We start from the raw sequence: 22187 nt of genomic DNA, 5'->3' as shown, positions 1-22187 counted from the left end.
GATAAAGATTTTCTTGTGCATCTTTGGAACTATCCACGAGCAAACCTTTTTAACAGGAGAGCTGTACTGATCCAGCACACTAGCTGCAGTAGCGCATAAAAATTCATTCAACCATCCTCTCAATAAATGTAACCCCCTATTTACAAAGCCACACGACAGTGTCAACACAGCCCATTCAAAATGAATGGGCTTCATCGGCATTGCCGCTAGCGCGGCTTTGAAAACGGGGGGGGGGGGGGGGGGGGGGGGTTGTGTGGAAGAAATATGATAGAGAAGATGACCATTTGAGATTGCATCATCATTATAAGAAAGTGTGGAAAAATATAATCAAAAGGATTGATTCAAGAAATGTTACTGAATTTTATATCCCTGTTGGAAAAAGTGATAGATGCACGATATGGAGGGAAAGAAAATGAAGAGAAGATTTCAAAGAAATAAAGACTATTTGGAAGACCCTCAATTCCCCTTTTGTATAGTTCCCAAATTTTAAGTTTTTGGAAAAATTTAAATAAAAAGCTTAAAATGTGGCATACATGTTTACAGAACCAAAAAAGGAAGAATGGGGTGGACAAGTAGACAACAAAGGATATTAAAAAAAAATCAATCAGTAAAATGACTGACAACGCAGTCTGCATTTCAGCGCCACAAAGCGCCTGTAGCAGGAGTCAAAACAATTTCAATAAATGTGTCCAAAAATGCCGAGTACAAATGTCCAGTAAACCAATAATTGTGCTTCAAAACACCAAAATGTAGTGCAAGTGAAGCACAAGCCAAGCTTCATCAATGACCCCCTTTCTTTCTTGGTTGCATTTTGCGCTTTATCAACTAGGGTCTCCCCCCCTTCTTTTGGAGTATACAGGTTTACAGTGCATCTTGTAATGCAAATACGAGTGTGCTACTGTTAACTGAAAATTCAACAGTCTTATGCAAATACTACAAATACATATACATCATTAAACATTATAATGAAACTTATCCTGCTAGAAATATGAGCAAACATTAAAATAAATGCCAAACTGAATTACACCACAGGACAATTTAGTTCAGTTTCCTGTCACCACATCATGGCAGATGAATGCTTAGAGAAGAGTAGATGAAGACAGGTCACATGTACAGCTGTCCGTCTTAACATGTGGTTTAGGAATACATTGAAACCAAGGTAGCATTCCTGGCAAGTCAAGTGATGTTTTATTAGTTATGATTAAGCCAGTGTGGTTCTCAATCGCTTTGTCAGGTGTGTCACCAAAAATTTGAAGAAGTCAACAAGCCTATGCTTTACTTAATAAATTTGTGCTTACAGGCTGGGGCAAAATGGAGGTAGATGCTTGATAGCCCCATAACCATTTCTTATTTATGTTCACTACCCCCCAATGATCAGTTACCATTGGCTCCACTGGAAATGTTGCAGGTCTGCTATCCACCCCCCTCGGGCAGTCATTACAACTGCAGTCTGAACCTACCCTTGCACCCGTTGCAATCACTGCCGCCACCAGCCTGCACTAGCGACACTGTATTCCGCACCCTTCCACATTGCTACAATAAATGCTGCCCCAGTAACATAAAGTCCTTCTCTTCTCTGTGGCCATGATCACTGCTTTTTCTCTCTGCAACAGCAGGAGCCAAGGCCTGCTAGCTCTGAGAATTAAGTGGAGGAGGAGTTTTAAAATAGTGTAGGGGGTGGGTATAGAAAGGAGGGTGTGGGGGAAGGAGATAAACCTATGGTTGGAAAATCTTGGAATGTTGAGAAACTGGGTGAATGGTGGAAGGGGATGTGAGCTTTGTGTAATAGTCTTACTACAAGACAGGAACCCTCAGAATAGCAAGTAGCCTCCCTCCTCCCCCTCAAAACATGGGTTTCAGACTAAGTGAAGTCTTAGTGATAACAGAACAAGAACTCAGGAACTGGGTGGGAACATACCTATTTGGTAACTGAATAGGGGTTTTGGATGGTTGGAGTGGGGAAGCAGGGACATGGTATAATAAGGGCAAGTTTTAAATGGGTAGGTAGATACAGGGAGATTGAAGGAAGATACAGGTCTGTGAAGCAGTCAGAGAAGGTAGAAAACAGAGTTGTGAGAAGATAAAAGGGCAATAGGAACTTAAGCAGGAAGAAAAAACAAAAGAAATGGCCAGAGGCCAAAGGAGGGATGTGAGAAGAACATAAGACTGATAAGGGCTGGAAAGGAGCTCAAGTACAGAGGGTTCTATGGAGTAAGTGAAAGACTGAAGGGGAAGAGAAGGATGGGAAAAAGTGGGAGACAAGGGAATTAGTTGAGTAGGGAGAAAAGGGAATAGAAATTGGAAAGCAGGAAGATAGGTAAGGGGAAAAAATGTAGATCAAGGACTGTAGGCTAGAGAAGGAGGAAAGGAGAATTAAAATCTAGCTAAGAGAGAACTGGAGGAAAAAAAAAAAAGATGAAAAGGAAATACATGAGAGATATAGGGAAGAAGAAATGGGGGAAGGAGGAAGGAGACCATGAACTGGATTTAAAGATTTAAAAAAAAAAAAAAAAAAAAAAAGGGTGACAAGATCAGGACCACAGAAAAACTGCCTATACAATGGTGGTTAAAAAAAAAAAAAAAACCTTGCTCCAATCACCAAAATGATTACTATGTCATGTTTAGAATATGTATTTTTCTTCTATTTTATGCAGTGCAGGAGAAATTTAATTATGTTTATTTCTTCCTGTGTTGTATGCTCACAGTGGTTTAGGATTTTCATTTCTAATTTTTTATCCTTTATTTAGGAGTGCAGATTGGCGTGTTTGACCAAGGCAAGGAATTCTGCTAGCAGTCTACCTTCTTCAGCTTTTCCAGTGGCTGTAGCCCTTTTTTTTTGTAAGTTGTAATACTATTAGGGTCCTGAGAGCTATTACTGGTATGGTACATAGTTTGAATAACTTGGTTGCAGGCTTTTTTGTTTCTCAGAAGGAGTTAACAGGCAACGGAGGGATCTTGTGTTGCTGTTACCAAAATGACACCATAACTTAAATTCCAATTTGTTAGGCAAGCTATAAGCAGATATCTAGAATGTTTTCCCCTATGTACAGTGACAAATATTTAGCCCCCTTCTGATTTCTCCTATAGCTACATGCATGTCTACTGGTTTCTGATCTTTTAAACAAAATGTTATTAGAGAAAGGGAACCTGAACATATAAATGAATAAAAATATAACTGTTGAACAAAAATTATCCAACACCCTTATCACCCAATGTGGAAAAAGTAACTCCCCCTAAGCTTGATTACACCACATTTAGCAGCAACAATTAAGTCTTTTACACTGCTGTTTGTTTTTTGGTTACATTTGTACCCCGCGCTTTCCCACTCATGGCAGGCTCAATGCGGCTTACATGGGGCAATGGAGGGTTAAGTGACTTGCCCAGAGTCACAAGGAGCTGCCTGTGCCTGAAGTGGGAATTTAACTCAGTTCCTCAGTTCCCCAGGACCAAAGTCCACCACCCCTAACCACTAGGCCACTCCTCTAAGGAATCTTTGCCCACTTATTTTTGCACAGCTGCTTTAATGGAGACATATTTATAGGTTTTCATGTATGAATTGCTTTGTCTTCGGTCCTGCCACAGCATTTCAACTGTCTTCAAGGCATGACTAAGCCAATCCAAAACTTTAATTTCGTTTCTCCTCAACCATTCAAGATGTAGTAAACTTCCTTTTGTATTTCAATCATCTGATTGCACAACCCAATTGCACTTTTAACTTCAGATCACAGACTGATAGACATTCTCCTTAAGAATTTTCTGGTACAATGCAGAACTAATGGTTCCTTCAATAATCTGAAGTTTTCTAGGTCCTAAGGTAACAAAGAATCCCCATGCCATCACATTACCACCATCATGTTTGACTGTGGAATACAATATTTGCTTTACACCAGTCATAATGGGACCTGTGTTGTTCAAAAAGTTCCAGTTTTGACTCGTCTGTTCCTATAAAATTATCCCAAAAGGCTTAGGGATCATCCATGTGTGTTTTTGCAAATGTAAAATAAGCAGTGATGTTAGTTTTGGATAGCAGTGGTTTTCACCCCACTATTCTCCCATGAATCCCACTTTTGCTCAGCATCTTTCTTACGATGAAGTTATGCATACTGACCTTAGCTGAGGCCTGCATAGTTTTTGGATGTGCTGCTCGGATGTTGCTGACTTTGCAGATGAGTTAGCACTACACCCTTGGAATAAGTTAAGTTGGCAGGCAAGCCACTCCTGGGAAGATTCACCAGTCTTCTCCACTTGAAGATAATGGCTCTCACTGTGGTTTGGTCAAGTTGCAGAGTTCTGGAAATGGTTTTGTAACCCTTTCCCCCCCCCGAGTGTTATTGCATCAACTTTTTCTCTCACTTCTGGAATTTCTTTGTATCCATAGCACAGCATTTTTGTAGAAATTTTGTGGTGACTAGTTCATCTCATGGTACACAGATTCAACAGGGGGGGCTGCAATCAAGCTGAATCTAGTTATCAATTAAATTTCGATCAATATGTGTACTGATAATGCTCTTTAGTAAGCATATGTCAGTTAAGCCCTTAACACACATTAACAGGGTTACTGCATAAGCAAATTAAGGTGTTCTGCAGTAATATACCTGTTAGCATGCACAATAGGAAATTTTTCTGGGAGAAGGCATGATGTGGGTGTGACATGAGCATGGAAACATGATTGTTAGTGTGTCCTTGTTAATGCACACTAATGGGAAAACAGCTCAGTTAACGCTTGATCACTTAGTACCTCCTGATAACCGCTCCCATATTAAAACCTTGCAGTTATGCAACTGCATTAACGCACAACCTACATAAAAAAAAAAATTCCCCCCAAAAGAACAGCGTTAGATTTTAGTTAACATGCATTAAAAATCCATGTTTACTAAAGGGAGTTAGGAATTACAGTTAACGTACCCGTTTGTTGCTTAAATAAATATGTTTACTCAAGTTCCCTTTGTCTAAAATTACATTTTGTTTAAAAATCAGAACCTGTTCAGACATACAACAACAGGGGAAATTAAGAGGGGGTAAATATTTTTTTCACATCACTTTACAAACTCCAGAACGGGTACAAATTTCTTGATACTGGCATTACGTTTAAAGCAAATGTCTACCACAACCTCATAGTGAAGAAGTGTGTGCAGCACATCAGTCCCAGATATCTCACTGTTAACAATATTAGGAGGAAAGTTTTGGAATATGTAAAAATTCTGTACGTTGTGAAAAGTTTCATTGTGTGCTTCAATCTTTGTTCAGTTTATTTTTATACTATACTTCCAAACATAATACATAAATTGGAGAAGGAAAAAAAATCACTCTGCAAAATTTTGGCTCACTGATTGATCCCTACTTCTGCTTCACCTTTTAAGGATACTCTGTGTTTAATCCTAGCTTTCTTAATAGCAGTTATTTACTTAACTTCTACATTAAAAAATGTCTATTACTACTTCTGAGTCCACCCATTGAGAATCTTATAAGTTGCCTACTCTTCAAGGCAATATACATTGTTGATAAATAGATTAACAAGTGTTTTAACCTTTTTGAAAATGTAATATTTGCCACACACGAACATTTTCTGCCAACTTAGGGCCCCGTTTACTAAGGTGCGCTAGTGCACGCTGTGTAGGCACCCATAGGAATATTGTGGGCACCTACACAGCGCACGCTAAAAGCACTAATGCGCCTCTAGCGCAGTTTAGTAAATGAGGCCCTGAATAAACACCGATTAAAAAAGCCTAAATATATTTTTCATGATACAAGGAAAATAACAGATGGCTTTATTCAATGTCCTTGCTTATTTAGGGCAGTCGCACTGTTAATCCAGTTTAAAAGGCTAACAAAAAAATATATATAAGTGATAATATAAGTAACCTGCTGTTTTTCATACGAGTGGTAATATGGAAAACGGCAAGCTACTTGTATTGAGGTCTGCACCCCGATAAAGCAGTTGGCTTAATGCCAAGCAAACCATGGTCCGCGTTGGCAGCAGATCTGAAGATCACAGCTGATATACAGCTAAGTTTATTTTATTTAAAACTTCATAGTTGAAAGTATTAGGAGAAACTTTCTGGGGAAAAAAAAGTGTTTTTTGGGAAACAATTCTGAGTTTGACCGACGAGGAGGCAGGCGAGCCATAAGAGTGGCTCCTATGAAAAAAAAAAAAAAAGTCACCACCTAGGTCAATTAGAATGACTTGTAGTATTTTTGAATGTTGAGCATACAAGTTAGATATACGTGGCTCCTGCTCTTTTGTAATATATAAACCAAATCGTGGCTAGTTTAAAAAACTGTGCACCAGTCCCCTATAGATTCTAACAAATATCTCATTCAAAATTGGGTCCAGTAATTGGTTCAATTAGAGCAAAAATCTTCACACTATTTTTTAGAGTTTTCTACTTCTCAAACATATAAAAGGTTTTTCCAAAGAGAGTTTTTTCAAAAACATACATTAGCCATTTTCCTGTTCTTATATTTTTCAAAGGCCACTTCTTCATCTCAAACTCTTTTACTTTTATCAATTTAATTACTTATCTTTTGTAGTCAGACCAAAGGGTTCAACTGCCTCAAGGGCTGAACCGATGAAGAAGTGGGCGCTAGTTACATTGCCAGATTTACATCTTTGGCAATGAGTGCCGCTGAGGTTGCCTTTGAAAAATATAAGAACAGGAAAATGGCTAATGTATGTTTTTGAAAAAACCTTTTATATGTTTGAGAAGTAGAAAACTCTAAAAATAGTGTGAAGATTTTTGCTCTAATTGAACCAATTCCTGGACCCAATTTTGAATGAGACTTATGTAATATATTTCATCTGAAAAGTTAAACTGATTTGAGTGCATACCTGGCAGCAAGCACAGCTTATGTCAAATCTCTCAATGCTCACTAGATGGCCCATTTAGGCTGTAGTGTTAAGAAATTAGCTTAGTGTTATCTGGATCTCGCTGAAGCTTAAGACTGATGAGTGCTGCTCTTCACAAACACCCCCCCCCCCTACCTCCTCCATGGGCCAAGACTACTGCTTTTCAACAGTACCTACAACATGAAAAGCAATTAAGAAGAGACTAGTACTGCCCTTCAAGCAAAATAAGTCTCAAGTGCTTGAAAAATGCAGAGGTTCATTTCTTCCAGAACTTCCATTAGGGGTTTTGGGGCTGGAATTACTCTCACTCCTACTCCCACATCAGTGAGTGGTTAAAATTTGACTGCTCAGTTTCAGGACAGGCAGCCATGCAGGTTGATCTAACTCACATGATTCTGCCAAACCAAACCCCCTTCATCATCACAAAAATCAGAGAAATATGCAAAAGGCTGCAAAAGAAAGAAAAATGCAATTTTATCACAAAGAATTTTGAACACCATCCCCTTTCATCCACCGGTAAAAAATGAAAAACACAGAAGAAAAGTCTGATACCATGCTTTTAATACAAACTTAAAAAATCTGGAACAATAGAAACTGTACAGCTTTTAGATCATTCTTAAACTAAACCAAAACACTCTAGAATTCCGCCCCCCCCCCCCCATCATATATATTGCACAATGTTCCAAATACAAAACCCCTCAAGTTTGTTTTCTCTCTGGTAAATAAACTAAATTCTCTTGATAGCCCCCCTTCCACCCACTCCCCCCCCCTAAAAAAAATAAAGTTGAAAACAAAACCAGTTACCCTCTTCAACATTCATAATTTAAGATCCAAAATGATTGCATTTTCCTGTACAAGATTTTACAATTGTCGATTGGTTTGAAGGAATGAAAGGGTAAGTCGAGAGAACATGGGGGCTGGTGGGGGAGGGGAGGGAGAGACTTTCCTTTCATTAAATTCCTTTTCTTTTTTTAAAAAAATATTTTTTCCTTAAGAAAACTTCTGAAAAGAAATTACAATTTTTTTTAGAAATATATATACCTCTTAACATTTTACAAAATGTAGCAAATTATTATTCTTATAAACAGAAAAAAAAAGTTAAAAAAAATCCAACATCAACTTAAGAACCAGGTAGGTTAGTGCCAATTTAAAAAATAAAAAAAAAGTCAAGAAAACAAAATTAAGTGTTGAACATCTAAAAGAAAGACAAATGGTTTTCCACATTGCTCAGAATGTACTTGTGAAGCTACTGTATATGTTATACAGTTTCATCATACTCTTGAAATACAAGGGAAAAAAAAACCCCACACTGATTCCTCCTCAATGTCTTGCAACATGCAAGATTCCCAAAGAGGCTCCCCCCCTTACATAGTAGGTGCTCATTCACTAGATATGGTGAATTAACATCCACTATGCAGGTTGTATCTAAGCTTTCATCTAGTTCTGGTGATTGCTGTTCCACATTTACATGTTGTTAAAGGAACTGGGGAATGGGAGAAGCCATTTTGGCATAGGCCAAATTGCACTTGTCCAATTTTTTTTTTTTTTTAAGTTCTCACACACGTATGGGTCCAGTGCATCCCACCAGCAAGCAGTCAGCATTATGTGACAGGCAGTCCTATTCCTGGCAGTCTTCCTGGTCACTTGCATGGTACTTTTGTTGGTGCCTTCCTATGCTTCTCTTCTCTAGAATGAGTGCTGCCTGGTGTCCAAATTGTCTCTTGCATGTCATGTGGAAGAACTGAGGGGCCCAACAACTGATGGCAGAAGAATTGGAGGTCCAAGAACTATGCAAGGAGTCTCTCTGGCATAGAAAACACCCTGAAGAACACGATGGCTCTCGATGCAAAGGCAGTTGTTCACAGTGACAAACAAAACAAAAAACAAAAACCCACACACTAAAATGTACAAGCTGAAAGAGGTAGGATCACTGCAGAACACCAATGTCAACAATATTTACGTAACACTTTTTTCGAGTCAGTAGGTCAACAGTTCCCTGGGCTTCAGTAGCCATTTCTGTCACTCGTCCCTGTTCACAGCCTTGTCAGTCACTGCAACAATTTAAACATTTTGCCACACATTTAATATATTTGACACCAGCCTTGAAACAAAACCTCTGACCTCAAAAACAAGTGCTCATAGTTAGCAAGGATACTTGATAAATGATTCAGTTTATGCATTAGCGGCAACTGAAATACTCGACAAAAAAAAAAAAAAAAAAGCCAGACATAGGAGTGCACAGTAGGGAGCTCACCTAATAACCCTCCACAAACTACAAAAGGTCAACTAGGTAAAGTCTCAAATTCCAGAGCAGTGGCATTTAGTTGCACTCCCTCCCCTTCCTGCCCCAATTGCCACATTTTTTAAACACATTAAAGCTCAGGCAACAGGACATTTCCAGTTTTCTAAAAGTTTCTCTCAATCCATCCCATTCACTTAGCGTTAGCGTTCATCCACATTCTCAACAAGCTTTCAGCATCATACAAAAGGTCAACAGCACACAGACAAAGCCAGCAGACTCCCTGGAGTGGGGAGCAGCTGTGACCAAATCCTACTAGTGTCATACAGTAACAAGTCTTACTTTTGACTGGCCCCTTGTCTTTTCCCACCCTTACCTACATTCAGTGTTCTGTACATCAATCCATTCTGTTAAAAAAAAAAAAAAAAAAAAAAAAGGGCACTGTACAATCCAGTACCAGTCCTGGAGTCTCTCCTGTATCTCAAAATGTGCTCCTTTCCTCAACTTTGTCATCAGGATCTTTCGAGATAATACACATTCTTGTCCAATAGCTAAGAGTGGAACACCCAACTGTTTAGTCACTAGGTACTTCCCAGAAGAAATAATTTCATTCTTCAAGGAGCTTTAAAACACAGCCTGCCATTCATGCATCTGTACATTAAACAGAACAGATTAAACAAACAAAAAAGTCCACAATATCCATGTGGGTGCTTAAATTTAGAAGCAAATTCAGGCTTCCAAAACCTGTGTTAGGAATGATTAGGCACTGGGTGTGAAGTGGAGGTGAGGGAGAGTGCTTAAAAGTATTAATAATTCAGCTCAGAGTGCATCCGTGCATTTGTGCAATTTTGGAGGTCACCAAGCCCTTATGCAAGGTGTTCCAACACAAAGGGGAGAGGGAAGAAGGGGAAATCAAGAGTACCACTCTTTACAAAGCAGTGACACTCAAGTGTTCTTCTAACATTAACACTGATCATAAAATAAGGTTGACAAACATAGCAGCCTTAACAAGAAAGTTTGTTCTTTACCTTGGTTGCTTGCTCTCTCTTACCATTCTCCTGAAAGGAGACTAGTAAACTTTTTAAGCTGTTTCATGCCCACAGGCTCCAAACTCTTACCATGAACTTTATATTTTTTCAAATCCAAAATATCAAGCACCAAAAAAGTGAACAACTATTCAGCCTCTTCTCCCCAACTCCAACCCTTGCCCCCAACTGAGAACCTTCAGTCTAGGTCACTACTAAGCCAGAGTTTAGGATGGAGAGAAATGTATGTCAGAAAAATATTTTTTTTTTTAAGTGCATCACCTCCAATTTATTCCCCAGGACAAAATTCTGCATAATCAGGCCAGGAAAAGAAAATATACACTTCTCCAACTATGGGGAACCCTTGAGAACTGCAACCAAAATACTGACAAACCCCAACCCCCACACACAACTACCTCTTCTCATTTTAAAGAAGGAAAGGTTGGGCACACAAAGGGTAATGCTAATGACTCCCAAAAGCAAAGTACCAATGGAAGCTATCCCTTAAAAAGGCCACAGATATTCAACATACATACGGAGCACCATCTGATCTCCAAGCCAGGAGCAAAGCTACAAGACAGCAAGCCTTATGGAGGCAAGCAATCCAATGACTGAGTGGATCACCCAAAGTAATAAAAAAAAAAAAAAGGGGGGGGGATAAAAAAAGTTTGAGGAAAAACAGACCCTGAAATAATGGGCTAATATAGTCACATACTTTCAACAGAATAAATCCAGATATCCTCTGGAATGGGGAAATGAAAAACGTTTCTGGGAAACAAAAAATTTCTACTGATGTACTGGGAGCATGTTCGTAATAAGAGGGAACAGGGAAAAGAATGGTGCTCCATTACACAGGATTAGCCACTGTCTCTCCATCCTCTTGGCATAAGGTCCAAATTCTATCACGTTTCCCCACTGGTGCAGACAATGCTAGCTTTTGTGGTGTGTTGGTAGAAGGCGGTAGACTATGATACTCATCTAACATCACATAGTTTCTCTCCCTCCCCTTTCTTCAAAACAAGTTTTTCAGTTCCCTGTAGAACAGCCAAGCAGCTCTGGCAGCCACACGGAGGCATCTCATCCATCTGGGCCCTGAACAGAGGTATCTTATGGAGGAAATGAAGAACATGGTTATGCTGATGTCCGGCAAATGCTCAAGTTCTCCTGATGAATTGGAGGAACAGTGAGGAAGAAAATTAAGCTTATATCATTCTCCAAAAACAGAGCAAATTGTAGAAAAAAATGGCAGAAAAGGCTAGTCACCTGACTATATTAAAAAAAAATTCTTCACAAGTGTTCTGCAACAATATGACAAATTGTGGTTTGTCTTCCAGTAGCTAATTTATATAACTTTTTTTTTTTTTTTTGCAAAACCATTTCTTAGTTTGCCAGTACTACAGGTTGAAATGGCTGGTTGGGATACTGCATCGTGTTGAAGTTGAAGTTGAGCCCTTCCACAAACTGAGTCTTCTCCATGAAGAGGCCACTGCTAGTGCTACTGCCACTGAAGACTTGAGCCACATCAAATGCACTGTTAAACTGGGCTGGACTAGGCAGGTTTTGGTTCTCACCATCATAGAAGAGGCCAGAGGAACCATTGTAAACAAACTCCTTGGCATTGGGGGAGAGTTGAGACTGAGGCACCTGATTTGCACCAAAATTCAGAGTGTGCATAGAGAGAGAGAGGCCCTTGTGCTTCATCAGGGTGTTGGTGGGTGACCTAGACATTCTCTGCCCACCTTTCTTCATCTTAGTAGAGCCAAATTTTGTGGCAGCAAAAGTAGCAGTAGTAAAAGTGATGGGCTGGGCCGAGCGAGGAATGAAAGTTGGGCTTGGAGACTGACCAAAAGATGGGGAGGGTGAATTGGATAAGGAATTTTCCTGGCTAGTGATGGGAATGAAAGCCTGTGCTTCAGGGTTGAAGCTGCTCTTTATCTCCTTGTCCAGCTCCACAGTGCTCTCCAGGTCATCCAGGTACAACACTTTCACAGCACCCTTCTCGCCTATTTGATAGGATACTTCAAAAGGATCAATCCAGACACTCAGCTCCTCGGGAACATTGGCCCTCACATCATCAATGTCCAAGCCACTTCTCCTGGCTGCTTGCTCCACCACTGGGTCCACAGTCTCTCCAATGTGCACACAACGGAACCCAGAACCTTTCAAAGGTTTTTCAGGGTACCAGTGACCATCATACTTATTTTTCAGCAGTCTCTCTAATTCTTCCCCAAACAGGTCAGCTCGTCTTCGGGGCAGTTTGTTGTACAAGTATGAAATGATGAAATTCAGGGCAACTTTAATCTCCAGATGCATACTCTTTCACAGCAAAGAAATTAGGGCAGTGTATAAAAAATAGATTAGGCTCCAAACAATCCTAGAAAACAAAAACAAACAAAAAAATAAGTTAGAACTTCACTATGCTCTGCATTTAACAATTGTATACACACATATCCTATATAATAATTCTCACCTCCAACGTTCTAATGTGCCTGGGACCGTGCCTCTCTCAGAGGTGGTCTGCTAGGCAGGCACGCACTGACGTCAGTGACAGCTGATTCCAAAGCAAGGAGAGGAGTAGGGAAGCACGCGAAGCGTGTTTCCCTACTCCTCCACCTGCATGGGAATCAGCTGTCAGTGCACCGCTCGTGGCAGGGAGCGGGGCAACACAGAACCCCCCCCCCCTCGCCGCATCACCAACCCACCCCCTCACCCGACGAGCATCAACACCCCGTGTCCCCTCACGCACCTCCCACCGAGTTCCACACTCCGCCCTCCCTCCGATTTCAAAACCCCCCTCCCCCTGCGTTATGGCCCCCTGTACCCCCCCTTCCGCGACCCTGTCGACCCCCCCCCCTTCCGTCGAAAACCATCCCCCGCCGCCATCCAGTACCTCCCTCTGCTGACGGGGGACCCCAACCCCCGTCAGCCGAAGTCCTGTGCTGGCCTTCACGGTGTTCCTTCTTCAATGATCTTCTGTTCAAGTTCCTCTACGTGCGTCTGACGTCAGACGCACACAGAGGAACTTCAACAGATCATTGAGGAAGCAACGCCGCAAAGGCCAGCATAGGACTTCGGCTGACCAGGGTTGGGGTCCCCCAAGGCGGTGGGGGACGGTTTTTGCCAAGAAGGGGGGGGGGTCGACAGGGTCACGGAAGGGGGGTTCAGGGGTCCGTAACGCGGTGCGGGGTGAAAATGGAAGCAGGGCGGAGTCTGGAACAACGAGGGAGGGTGGGGGATGGCCTTGCTAGCGCCTGTTTCCTTCCCATCAGAAACGGGCATTTTTTTTCTAGTATATACATAAAACAACTAAGATTAAACTATATTTTATTATACCCATCCAAGGAATGTAGATCGTGCAGGCTAAAAAGATGGTTTAGAGATTTAATTGAAGACATCCAAAATATACCTGTGAAAGGGGAAGTACTACCAACAGGAGATTTTAATATGCCACATGTTGATTGGGGTATCCTTACTGTGTACTCTTTTAGAAGCAGGGAGATCCTTGATCCTCTACAAGGGGAACTATTCCAGCAGTTGGTAACAGAACCTAAGCAGGATGAGGCAATACTGGACTTAGTGCTTACTAATCTGGAGAGTTTCTCAGATGTTATAGCAGGTGATCACCTTGAACCCAGTGATCACAAGATGTGTGGTTTAAAAATAGGTTAGTCCAGTGGTTTTTAAACCTGGTCCTGGAGGCACGCAAGGGAGGTAGTGCATGCAAATCTCTCTCGTGAATATTCATTGCAGATATCCTGAAAGTCTGACTGGCTAGGGGTGCCTCCAGGACCAGGTTTGGGAACCTACTAGAACGCAGGAAGAGGAAGACAGGGGACAATATCTAGGAAAAGCCAAGATAAGCTGGCAGAACACTCAGGAAAGCAAAGATGCAAATAGAAGAAAAAGAAAATAGCCAATACATTAAAATGGTGGTGGATGGGGGAACAAGACTTTTTTTTTTTTTAAGATACGTTAAGTTCTAGCTGCCCCCACTACCCGACCTTTCAATATTTCTCTAGAGTTGAAAATGGTCCCAGAGGGCTGGAGAAGAGCTTTTGTGGTCCCTCACCACAAAAGCAGAAGGAAGAGGTTGGGAACGACAGGCCAGTAAGTCTGACTGTGGTAAGTTAATTAATGGAAATGCTTTTAAAACAAGAGAATAGTAAAGTTTTTGGAATGCAACGTATTAAAGGACCAAGGCAACATGCTTTTTTACTAAGGGCAGGTCTTGCAGACAAATCTAATTTCTTTGACTGGGTGACCATAGAGTCAGATTGAGGGACAGCACTAAATGTGGTGTATTTAGATTTTAGAAAAGCCTTTGGCAAGGTTCCACAACAGTATGGGCACTGAACTGACTGAGTTAGGAACTGGAGATTGTAAGCTCCTTTGAGCAGGGACTGTCCTTCTATGTTAAATTGTACAGCGCTGCAAAACCCTAGTAGCGCTTTAGAAATGTCAAGTAGTAGTAGTTGTGTGGAACTAAGAAACAAGATGGCAAGCGATCCGCAAAATCCAACGTGGAGACAAAGCAGATCAATCAGTGATATGGTTCAAAACTTTATTTTCAGAGATTTGCCCGACACAGACTGTTTCGCCCACAAGGGCTGCGTCAGGGGCTAATAGTCCAAGCAGGACATGAGATTGAAACGTAAAAAACCAGCAGGGTGCTTTCCTCAATCAAGATGAGGACATCAGCTCAATGCACAGGGTAAGTCTCTGGTCGCATCTCTCAGCTGTGATGATCTTAAGATGGCCAAACAAGTAGAAAAGGCAACGATGAAAGCTAGAAGGATATTTGGGTGCACAGGGAGAGGAATGGCCAGTAGGAAAAAAAGGAGGTGATGATGCCCCTGCATAAAATTCTTGCGAGACTTCATTTAGAATATTGTGTACAATTCTGGAGACCACACCTTCAAAAAAGATATAAATAGGATGAGTCGGTCTAGAGGACAGCTACTAAAATGGTCAGTGGTTTTCGTCATAAAGCATATGGGAACAGACTTTTTTCCCCCCTACATTTGTACCCCGCGCTTTCCCACTCATAGCAGGTTCAATGCGGCTTACATATATTATATACAGGTACTTATTTGTACCTGGGGCAATGGAGGGTTAAGTGACTTGCCCAGAGTCACAAGGAGCTGCCTGTGCCTGCAGCGGGAATCGAACCCAGCTCCCCAGGACCAAAGTCCACCACTCTAACCACTAGGCCACTCCTCCACTCAGACTTAAAAATCTCAATACGTATACTTTGGCAGGAGAGGGGACATATTTTATTTCTGCATCTGTACCCCACATTTTCCAATCTAGATGTTATGACAGACATTTAAATACCTACGTGGTAAATGCACAGGAGGCAAGTCTCTTTCAACTGAAAGGAAGCTCTGGAATGAGGGGGGCACACTGAAAATACTTCTTCATGGAAAGGGTGGTGAATTCGTGGAATGGCCTCTTGCTGGAGGTGGTTCAGACAAAAACAACATTTGAAATCAAAATTGCTTGGGACAAGTACATAGGATCTCTAAGGAGAGTAGATGGCATGGATGGGCAGACTGGATAGATATGTTTTTTATCTGCCTACATTTTTATGTTTTTATTAACTTAGGCAATGATAGAAATATTAACTATCAAATGCTGCATGTATTATACAAAAATCAGGTTTGTAAAATTTTGTATTTTCACACTAGTCCTACAGCATTCCAAAATAAATGGCACACTGCACGATGCTGAAAGCGTCTGGACTTCTGGCTTTAGAAAAATAGGTCAGGATTTTTGATATTTTCTTTTTGTTGAGGTTAAACTAAACCACTGTTCAAAATTTGCCCATCTACTTTGAATTATGTGATTCTTCCTCATGTAATAAGCATATCTGTGTGAGCTATCATTCTCTGGCTGGCTGGAGGAAGAAAGTCAGTAACAGGAAATCTTTTTTGTAACTAGGACATAGTTTTAAAACCCTTTAGTGTCCAATGTTCCCGTAATAAGCCATATGGGAACAGATTGATGGGAACATTGGACACTAAAGGGTTAAGTTACAAAAGCATTTAGCATAAACCACCTATTCTGGGCACATCCTTCCATGACACTACAGGCCACTGGTAGGCGTGCTACCTCATTTTGGTGTACCAGATACAAAGATATTAAATAGTTTCTAAGTTACAGGAGAGATAAGCACAGCAGAAATTGCAATGGCTTCTTCTGCCTTTGTGTACTAGACGCTATGTTTATTAGTAGTATATTTGGATCCTGGAACAGAGAGACTGCTGTAAGCATTATAAAAAAAAAAAAAAACCTAGCCTCACTGCTCCACAACAGTAAAGGAAGAAAGTGATTTAACAGAACCCTGGTTTTAATACTAGGTTCAGAAACATTGTGCCAAGGTTAAAAAAAAAAAAAGCACCTCCCCCAGTCCTACTCTAGAGTGCAGTGTGTGTTTGCTGAGCCCTCTGCAGTCCTAGGGTTTTGCTTCCATCAGGCAGAACTGTATGCATGAACTCTTGGACCAACCTCCAGGTAGCCTCATCAGATTTAATGTTTCAATATTTAAACCAATACAAAGAAACAGGGTGCCACAACATTTTTCTCTGGTCTGGGGAATACTGAAGCAACAGTGGATGCAGCTTTTTGCTCACTTCATTTCACTACTAAATTCAGTCAAAAATATTCACCCAGGGCCAGCATCCAGTTCTACTCAACTCTTAAGTACAAAAGTTCCCTAAAGTAGAAGATGTCAGCTGTTCCACACATCAACGGACAAAATATCCCATCTATGAAACAAGGAAGGGGGGGGGGGGGGTGAGTAAAAAGGCGATAGACGATGGCACAGTTACCTTTTCAAATATAAAAAATTACTGAAGTGGTCTCGAGAAAGCTGGCTTCTCAGAAGCAATGAAATAAAAACAAACGTTGAAAGGTATAGGCCGTGCACTACCTTTCTATATGGAGCTACAAGTCACAACCCACTGTACCTAAATGTAATTCACCTCACGCTACTACTGAAAAAGTTGAGCACTAAATTGAAAATCCCAACTACTACATCAACTAGATTTGGCAGAAGCTGCAGTTCACTGGTTTATCCAAAGCAGAAAGGAAAACCAGCACCCTGTGGTGGCACCAGATCTTCCCCCCTTCACACCAACTGGTTTATCACAATATGGGAAAAAAAAAAAAAAAGAAAAGAACCCTACTTAAGCAGGCCACAGACAGCTACAAAGCTCAAGTTATCATTATCAATCAAGCAGGCCAAAAGGAAAGCATACTTTCTAAAGCTAGCAGGAGCTATTATTTAACCAAGTCTACAGGGAGATAAGCAGAAAATAAATACACAATAGCGCTTATTTGAGAAATAGAGTCCAAATAAGCAACCGGGACAAATTAAACTCAAGGAAGAAGGAAAAATGTTAAGGTTTTCTACTGCTAACTATAAAAACTACAACAGAGAAAAGTCTAAACAGCTTCCACAGACACGTAAACAAGTATAAATACTTAAAAGCAAACCAAATCCTCCATGTACTGTTTCATTATGCAATGGTTGTCTGACTGGAAACCTAAAACGACCACCTTAGCTTCATATTTAGTTTAAAAGCTCCAGATATAGTTTAAAGGCTTTCAACCATCAAAGAAAACAAATAGTCTCCACTCAGTGATGTTAAAGAGCAGGTTAGAGTTCAACAACACCCCTGAAAAACAAGGCTGGAGGAATAATCTGCCATTTTAGGTAGACGACCACACCCAACTGGGCAAGTAGTCTTATTCTCTCACCACGATCCTGAGCCAACCTCTGGCAATACTCAATTGCTCTCTGCTCACTGGCTCTTCTAACCAGCAGTTATCACAACCTTGATTTTTTGTTGCAGGGAAAAGGTTAACTACTGCTACAATCATTAGCCTACCTGTTACCATTTCACAGCACTTCAACTTGCCAAACCCACAATCCTGCCTTGCAACCTTCTAACTAGGGATAAGGTTAACTACTGCTAGAATCATTAGCCTATCTAGTTACTATTTCACAGCACTTCAACTTGCCAAAACCATCAACCTGCCTTGTAACATGCAAACTAAGAAGGGAAAGAAGTTGCAGACCTTTTCTTTAAAAAAAACAAAAACAAAAAAAAAAAAACATGCTGTTCTGTCCCCATACATACAAAAGAATGCCTCCTTGCAGACCTGCAGTTTCTGCTCAGCCCAGAACCTAGGTACTGCTCCTCCAGCACAGCAGGAGGAATAAAAGATGATGCATTTTCAATAACTAACCAAAGGCAATTTCTACAAAATGATGGTTCCTACAGCTTTCTGGGCAGTGTAGTTTTTTCCCTTGCAGTTCTTCGACAACGTTGCTCAGTGACCTATTTTCCTGGGAACTTCACTTCCCAAAATGCTTTGTCACTCAAGACTAAGCAAGCAAAAATTTTCCACCACACATGCGCACTCCGTCCTTCCACCCCCACACCCATTGCTCAATGCAAGCGAGATCCTGGATGGCCCTACCCCCACACCCTTTTCCTCTCAGATTCTTGTTATTCATTTTTATCCTTCTACAGTGTTGCCCGAGATATTAAAGCCACAAGGGCACAATATGCTGCTTTGGTCTCTGGTTCAACATCCCTTAAGTTAGGATTCCCATACGGAACAAAAACTGGTTAAGTAAATAACAAAACCACTAGAAGGGCCCCTCAAAGGCTAATACTTAAGCAATCCTCCATTTGGGGGGGGGGGGGGGGCGCTGCATTATCTGACTTCCCTTCCCTCGGGTACGTTCTGATTTTGTTTCCCTAAACAAACAAAAAAATCTTCGATATTATAATATTACACATATTAACGGGGCATTTAACTAAACGTGACCGCCTTCCCCCGTCGTGTGAAATTTACACCTTGGTAGTAGTGTACATATACTACGAAAAAAAAACAGAGTTCAAGTCACACTGTCACTTGCAGGATCCCGCACACCCTCTAATCTACACTGCCTGCCAAACTAACAAAACCCAGCTTTTTAGGTGAAGTTTTTAAGCTTCAAGAAGGAAAATATTAAGCGACCGTAAATCAAGGCTTTAAATAGCGAGGACAATTCTCTACCCTGCCTCAGCAAGGATAAGCATCCTTCATTTTACACAAACCATAATTAAAAATCAGAAACACAAAAGTACCATATAGAAAGCTAATAAAGCTTATATTTTTTAATTTATTGCATTTGTATCCCCCATTTTTCCACCTCTTTGCCCCATTCCGAAAAAAAGGGTGTTAAGTGGGCTAATAACAACAAGATAGAAGTCACAAATTGTCCTACAGGGGCAAAGTTTAACAGAAAAGAATTTGAAGAAACGCAGTAATTCAACGGGGCGGAAACCCCCCCCCCCCAAAGGCTAAAAAAGGGCAATATTATCTTTACAAAGCGCGAACCACAGGAGGGAGGGGGGTCTTTTGCTAAAGCTTAGCTCGAGTTATCTGCAGCAGGGCCCATAGGAATAAAATAGGCCCTGCTATAGATAACTCGACTTAAGCTTTAGCAAAAGACAAGATTCCCCTCAGTCAGGTGCAGGGAAGAGGTGGCCTGGCCGCTCCTCCTTACCTCTCTCTCCCCAGTACTTACTTGGCGGGCGCGGAGAGGGAAGGTTTCTTCTTTTCTTTTAGTGTCGGTGGCAGCTGTTTGGTTTCTAGTCTTGGCCGGCCCGGGCGATTACCTCTTTCTCTTGAGTGCGTTGTGCCCGAGCTGCCTCTCCCCGGCCCGAGTGAGCAAAGTCAGGCAAAAGTTTCACCCTTAGCAACCCCGCGCATGCACACCGCTCTACACGCCCAGCGCGATGCGGCAGCCCATCGCCTTGAAGGGAAAGGGAGGGGGGGGGGGGGAGAGCCGGGACTTCTTTCCAAAGACAGGCCAAAGGGGAGGGGCGAGAACTTAACTCTCTCCTGACCAGAGCGAAAGTGACTATTATCCTGCCGTCTCTTTTCGCTTTCTGGTTTGTAACTACCTTAGCTGCTACCACCTAAGTTTCTTCAGTTTGTAGTAACTGAAAAGCCTCCACCCCGCCAGTCTGCGCCCACAGCGGAGCGAAAGCCTCTGCCTTAGAGACTGCCATCGTACCCCTAACTGCTTAACCGGCTGATCCAGGCCGCGTTTACCCATTACTTATAGGGTTTGTACAGGCTGTACTTCCCCAAGAATCTAGTAAGCTACAAGTTTCCGCAGGCCAAAACCAGAACTGGATCAGCCTATTCGGTTGACCTGGGTTGAAGTAACAACATCATGTTTTATTTGAAAGATTTTGCCGTGTCCCTGTTGGGCTCACAATATAAGTATGTACCTGAGGCAATGGAGGGTTAAGAGACTTACCTGAGATCAAAGAAGCTGCTGTGGAATTTGAACCGGCCACCAAATATTGCAGTTATTACAGCACCAGGGCTGAAGCTAGATCTGCCAGCCTTCCCTCCACCTGGCACACAGCTGGCCAAGGCCAAGTGCCAGATGCTCATTACCTTCCATTTCAGACTACATAAAGATATTTTTTCTTATTATTAATTTTTCTTGGAGTCAGTCAGTGCACCAAGTATCCTTAACTGTTGCTAAGATGCACATATTATTGTTTTAATGAACAGGGCAGGGAGTAGGGCAAAGTATTGTTTTTGTTATTGACCTCTCTGTACATATCTTTATTCTAATGTTGTTACTATAACTTTGTAAATAACCTTTTTCTCTAGCGGTAAATGTATTATTTTGGCAACTCATACATAATGGTCATGCCACTAAAGTTAGCTGAATTAAGATTAGCCAGGAACTGCACAGACATATTTGATCATTTGTTTGCATCCTTTACCTTCTTGCTGGTAGGTATGTCAATAGCAGAGCTTGTGGAGACTGCTAAGGACAATTCAAGGCAGAAATCCAAGTTAGCTGCAAATGTTTTCAGCTAATATGTACTGCAGCTGCTTGAAAGAAGAAAAAAAAAACAAAAACTAAATGGTGACTCTACCTACTTCAGGTGACATCTAAAATAAATCCTCATGTCTTTGCCCTGACATTTTAGAACAAGAAGGCATGGTGTGAGGCTCTAAGGAAGTAGCCATCAGGAAATATTTCATCACAGAAACTTGTGGTGGATGCATATAATTATCTCCCAGGGGAGATGGTAGAGGGATAAAGAAAACCAGACAAAAGCAAAAGGTTAGGAATGACCAATGCAATAGTCCAGGTTAATAGCACAAGTTTTTAATAAGCGTGTATATAATCACATCAGTACAATAAAGCTGACATTTGCTTGAAGATGGACTCAACACGGTCTGTGTTCGGCCTATGCCTTCATCAGGAGTCCAATACCCTAGCAAACACAAGAGTATCCTGCAGAAAAAACGCTGTAGATTTGGCTAGAAATCCACAATCTCATGTATTCTTCCAAACGTAGCTACATCATTACCACAAAAAGAAAACTAGGACAGAAGAACAGTGCTGATGGCCACCCATCTTGCAGTTTTCCATGCCCTTCCAAGAGGGACACCAGCACATTATCCATGGTAAGGCGCTGGCAAACAATGCTGCTGATCTGCTAGGGTCAATAGCAGCCTGAATTCCATCATCAGAGGCACCCAATGACTGGATCCTTAGCTAAGGGGAAAGGGTAGGTAAACCTGGAAAATCAAATACTGGCGGCCTGGAAATCTGCATGTAGCATTGGTTTCTGTTTCATTTTCTGCTTCCCATTCCGTGACCAACAGCTACCAGTTTTATCAGCATTATTCCTTCCAACCCAATAGAAACGCTGGGAAAAAATGACACAGATGAAAATGGGCCAGACTGAACTGGGGGGGCAGAGAAAAAGTCTGAACCCCCCCTACATATGCACAGAGGCTATGGAAATAATTTCATATGGCACCACTCCAATTTCTTGCAGGGCTAACTTGGTAATTCTGATGTGTATTTTATTGACTTTATTACATATTCTCTGTAAAACCTAGTGACTGAACTATGTAGCTTGTGACTGGTTGCTATGTATACTGTTACCTGGTGGTGAAGCATACCAGTACCTGTTGCCTTGGGACAGTAGTGCCTTGTGCTTAAACTGTATTGATCTATCCTTTCAAATCTGTT

The 22187-nt window shown here is 41.4% G+C and overlaps 1 protein-coding gene across 1 annotated transcript; it reads right to left on the bottom strand.

The window, feature by feature from the left end:
- Positions 1-8821: 8821 nt before the first annotated feature.
- Positions 8822-19851, bottom strand: LOC115474769 (protein Tob2-like). The gene is made up of 2 exons (XM_030210428.1): positions 19698-19851; positions 8822-12485 (listed from the first exon to the last, which is right to left on the bottom strand). Exon 2 carries the CDS (start codon positions 12422-12424, stop codon positions 11492-11494), a length of 933 nt encoding a protein of 310 aa, XP_030066288.1. The 5' UTR covers positions 12425-12485; positions 19698-19851; the 3' UTR covers positions 8822-11491.
- Positions 19852-22187: the final 2336 nt, after the last annotated feature.

Source organism: Microcaecilia unicolor, chromosome 1 (genome assembly GCF_901765095.1).
Source record: "Microcaecilia unicolor chromosome 1, aMicUni1.1, whole genome shotgun sequence".
In the NCBI taxonomy this organism is placed as follows: domain Eukaryota; kingdom Metazoa; phylum Chordata; class Amphibia; order Gymnophiona; family Siphonopidae; genus Microcaecilia; species Microcaecilia unicolor.
This window is presented reverse-complemented; position numbering and strand designations above follow the sequence as displayed.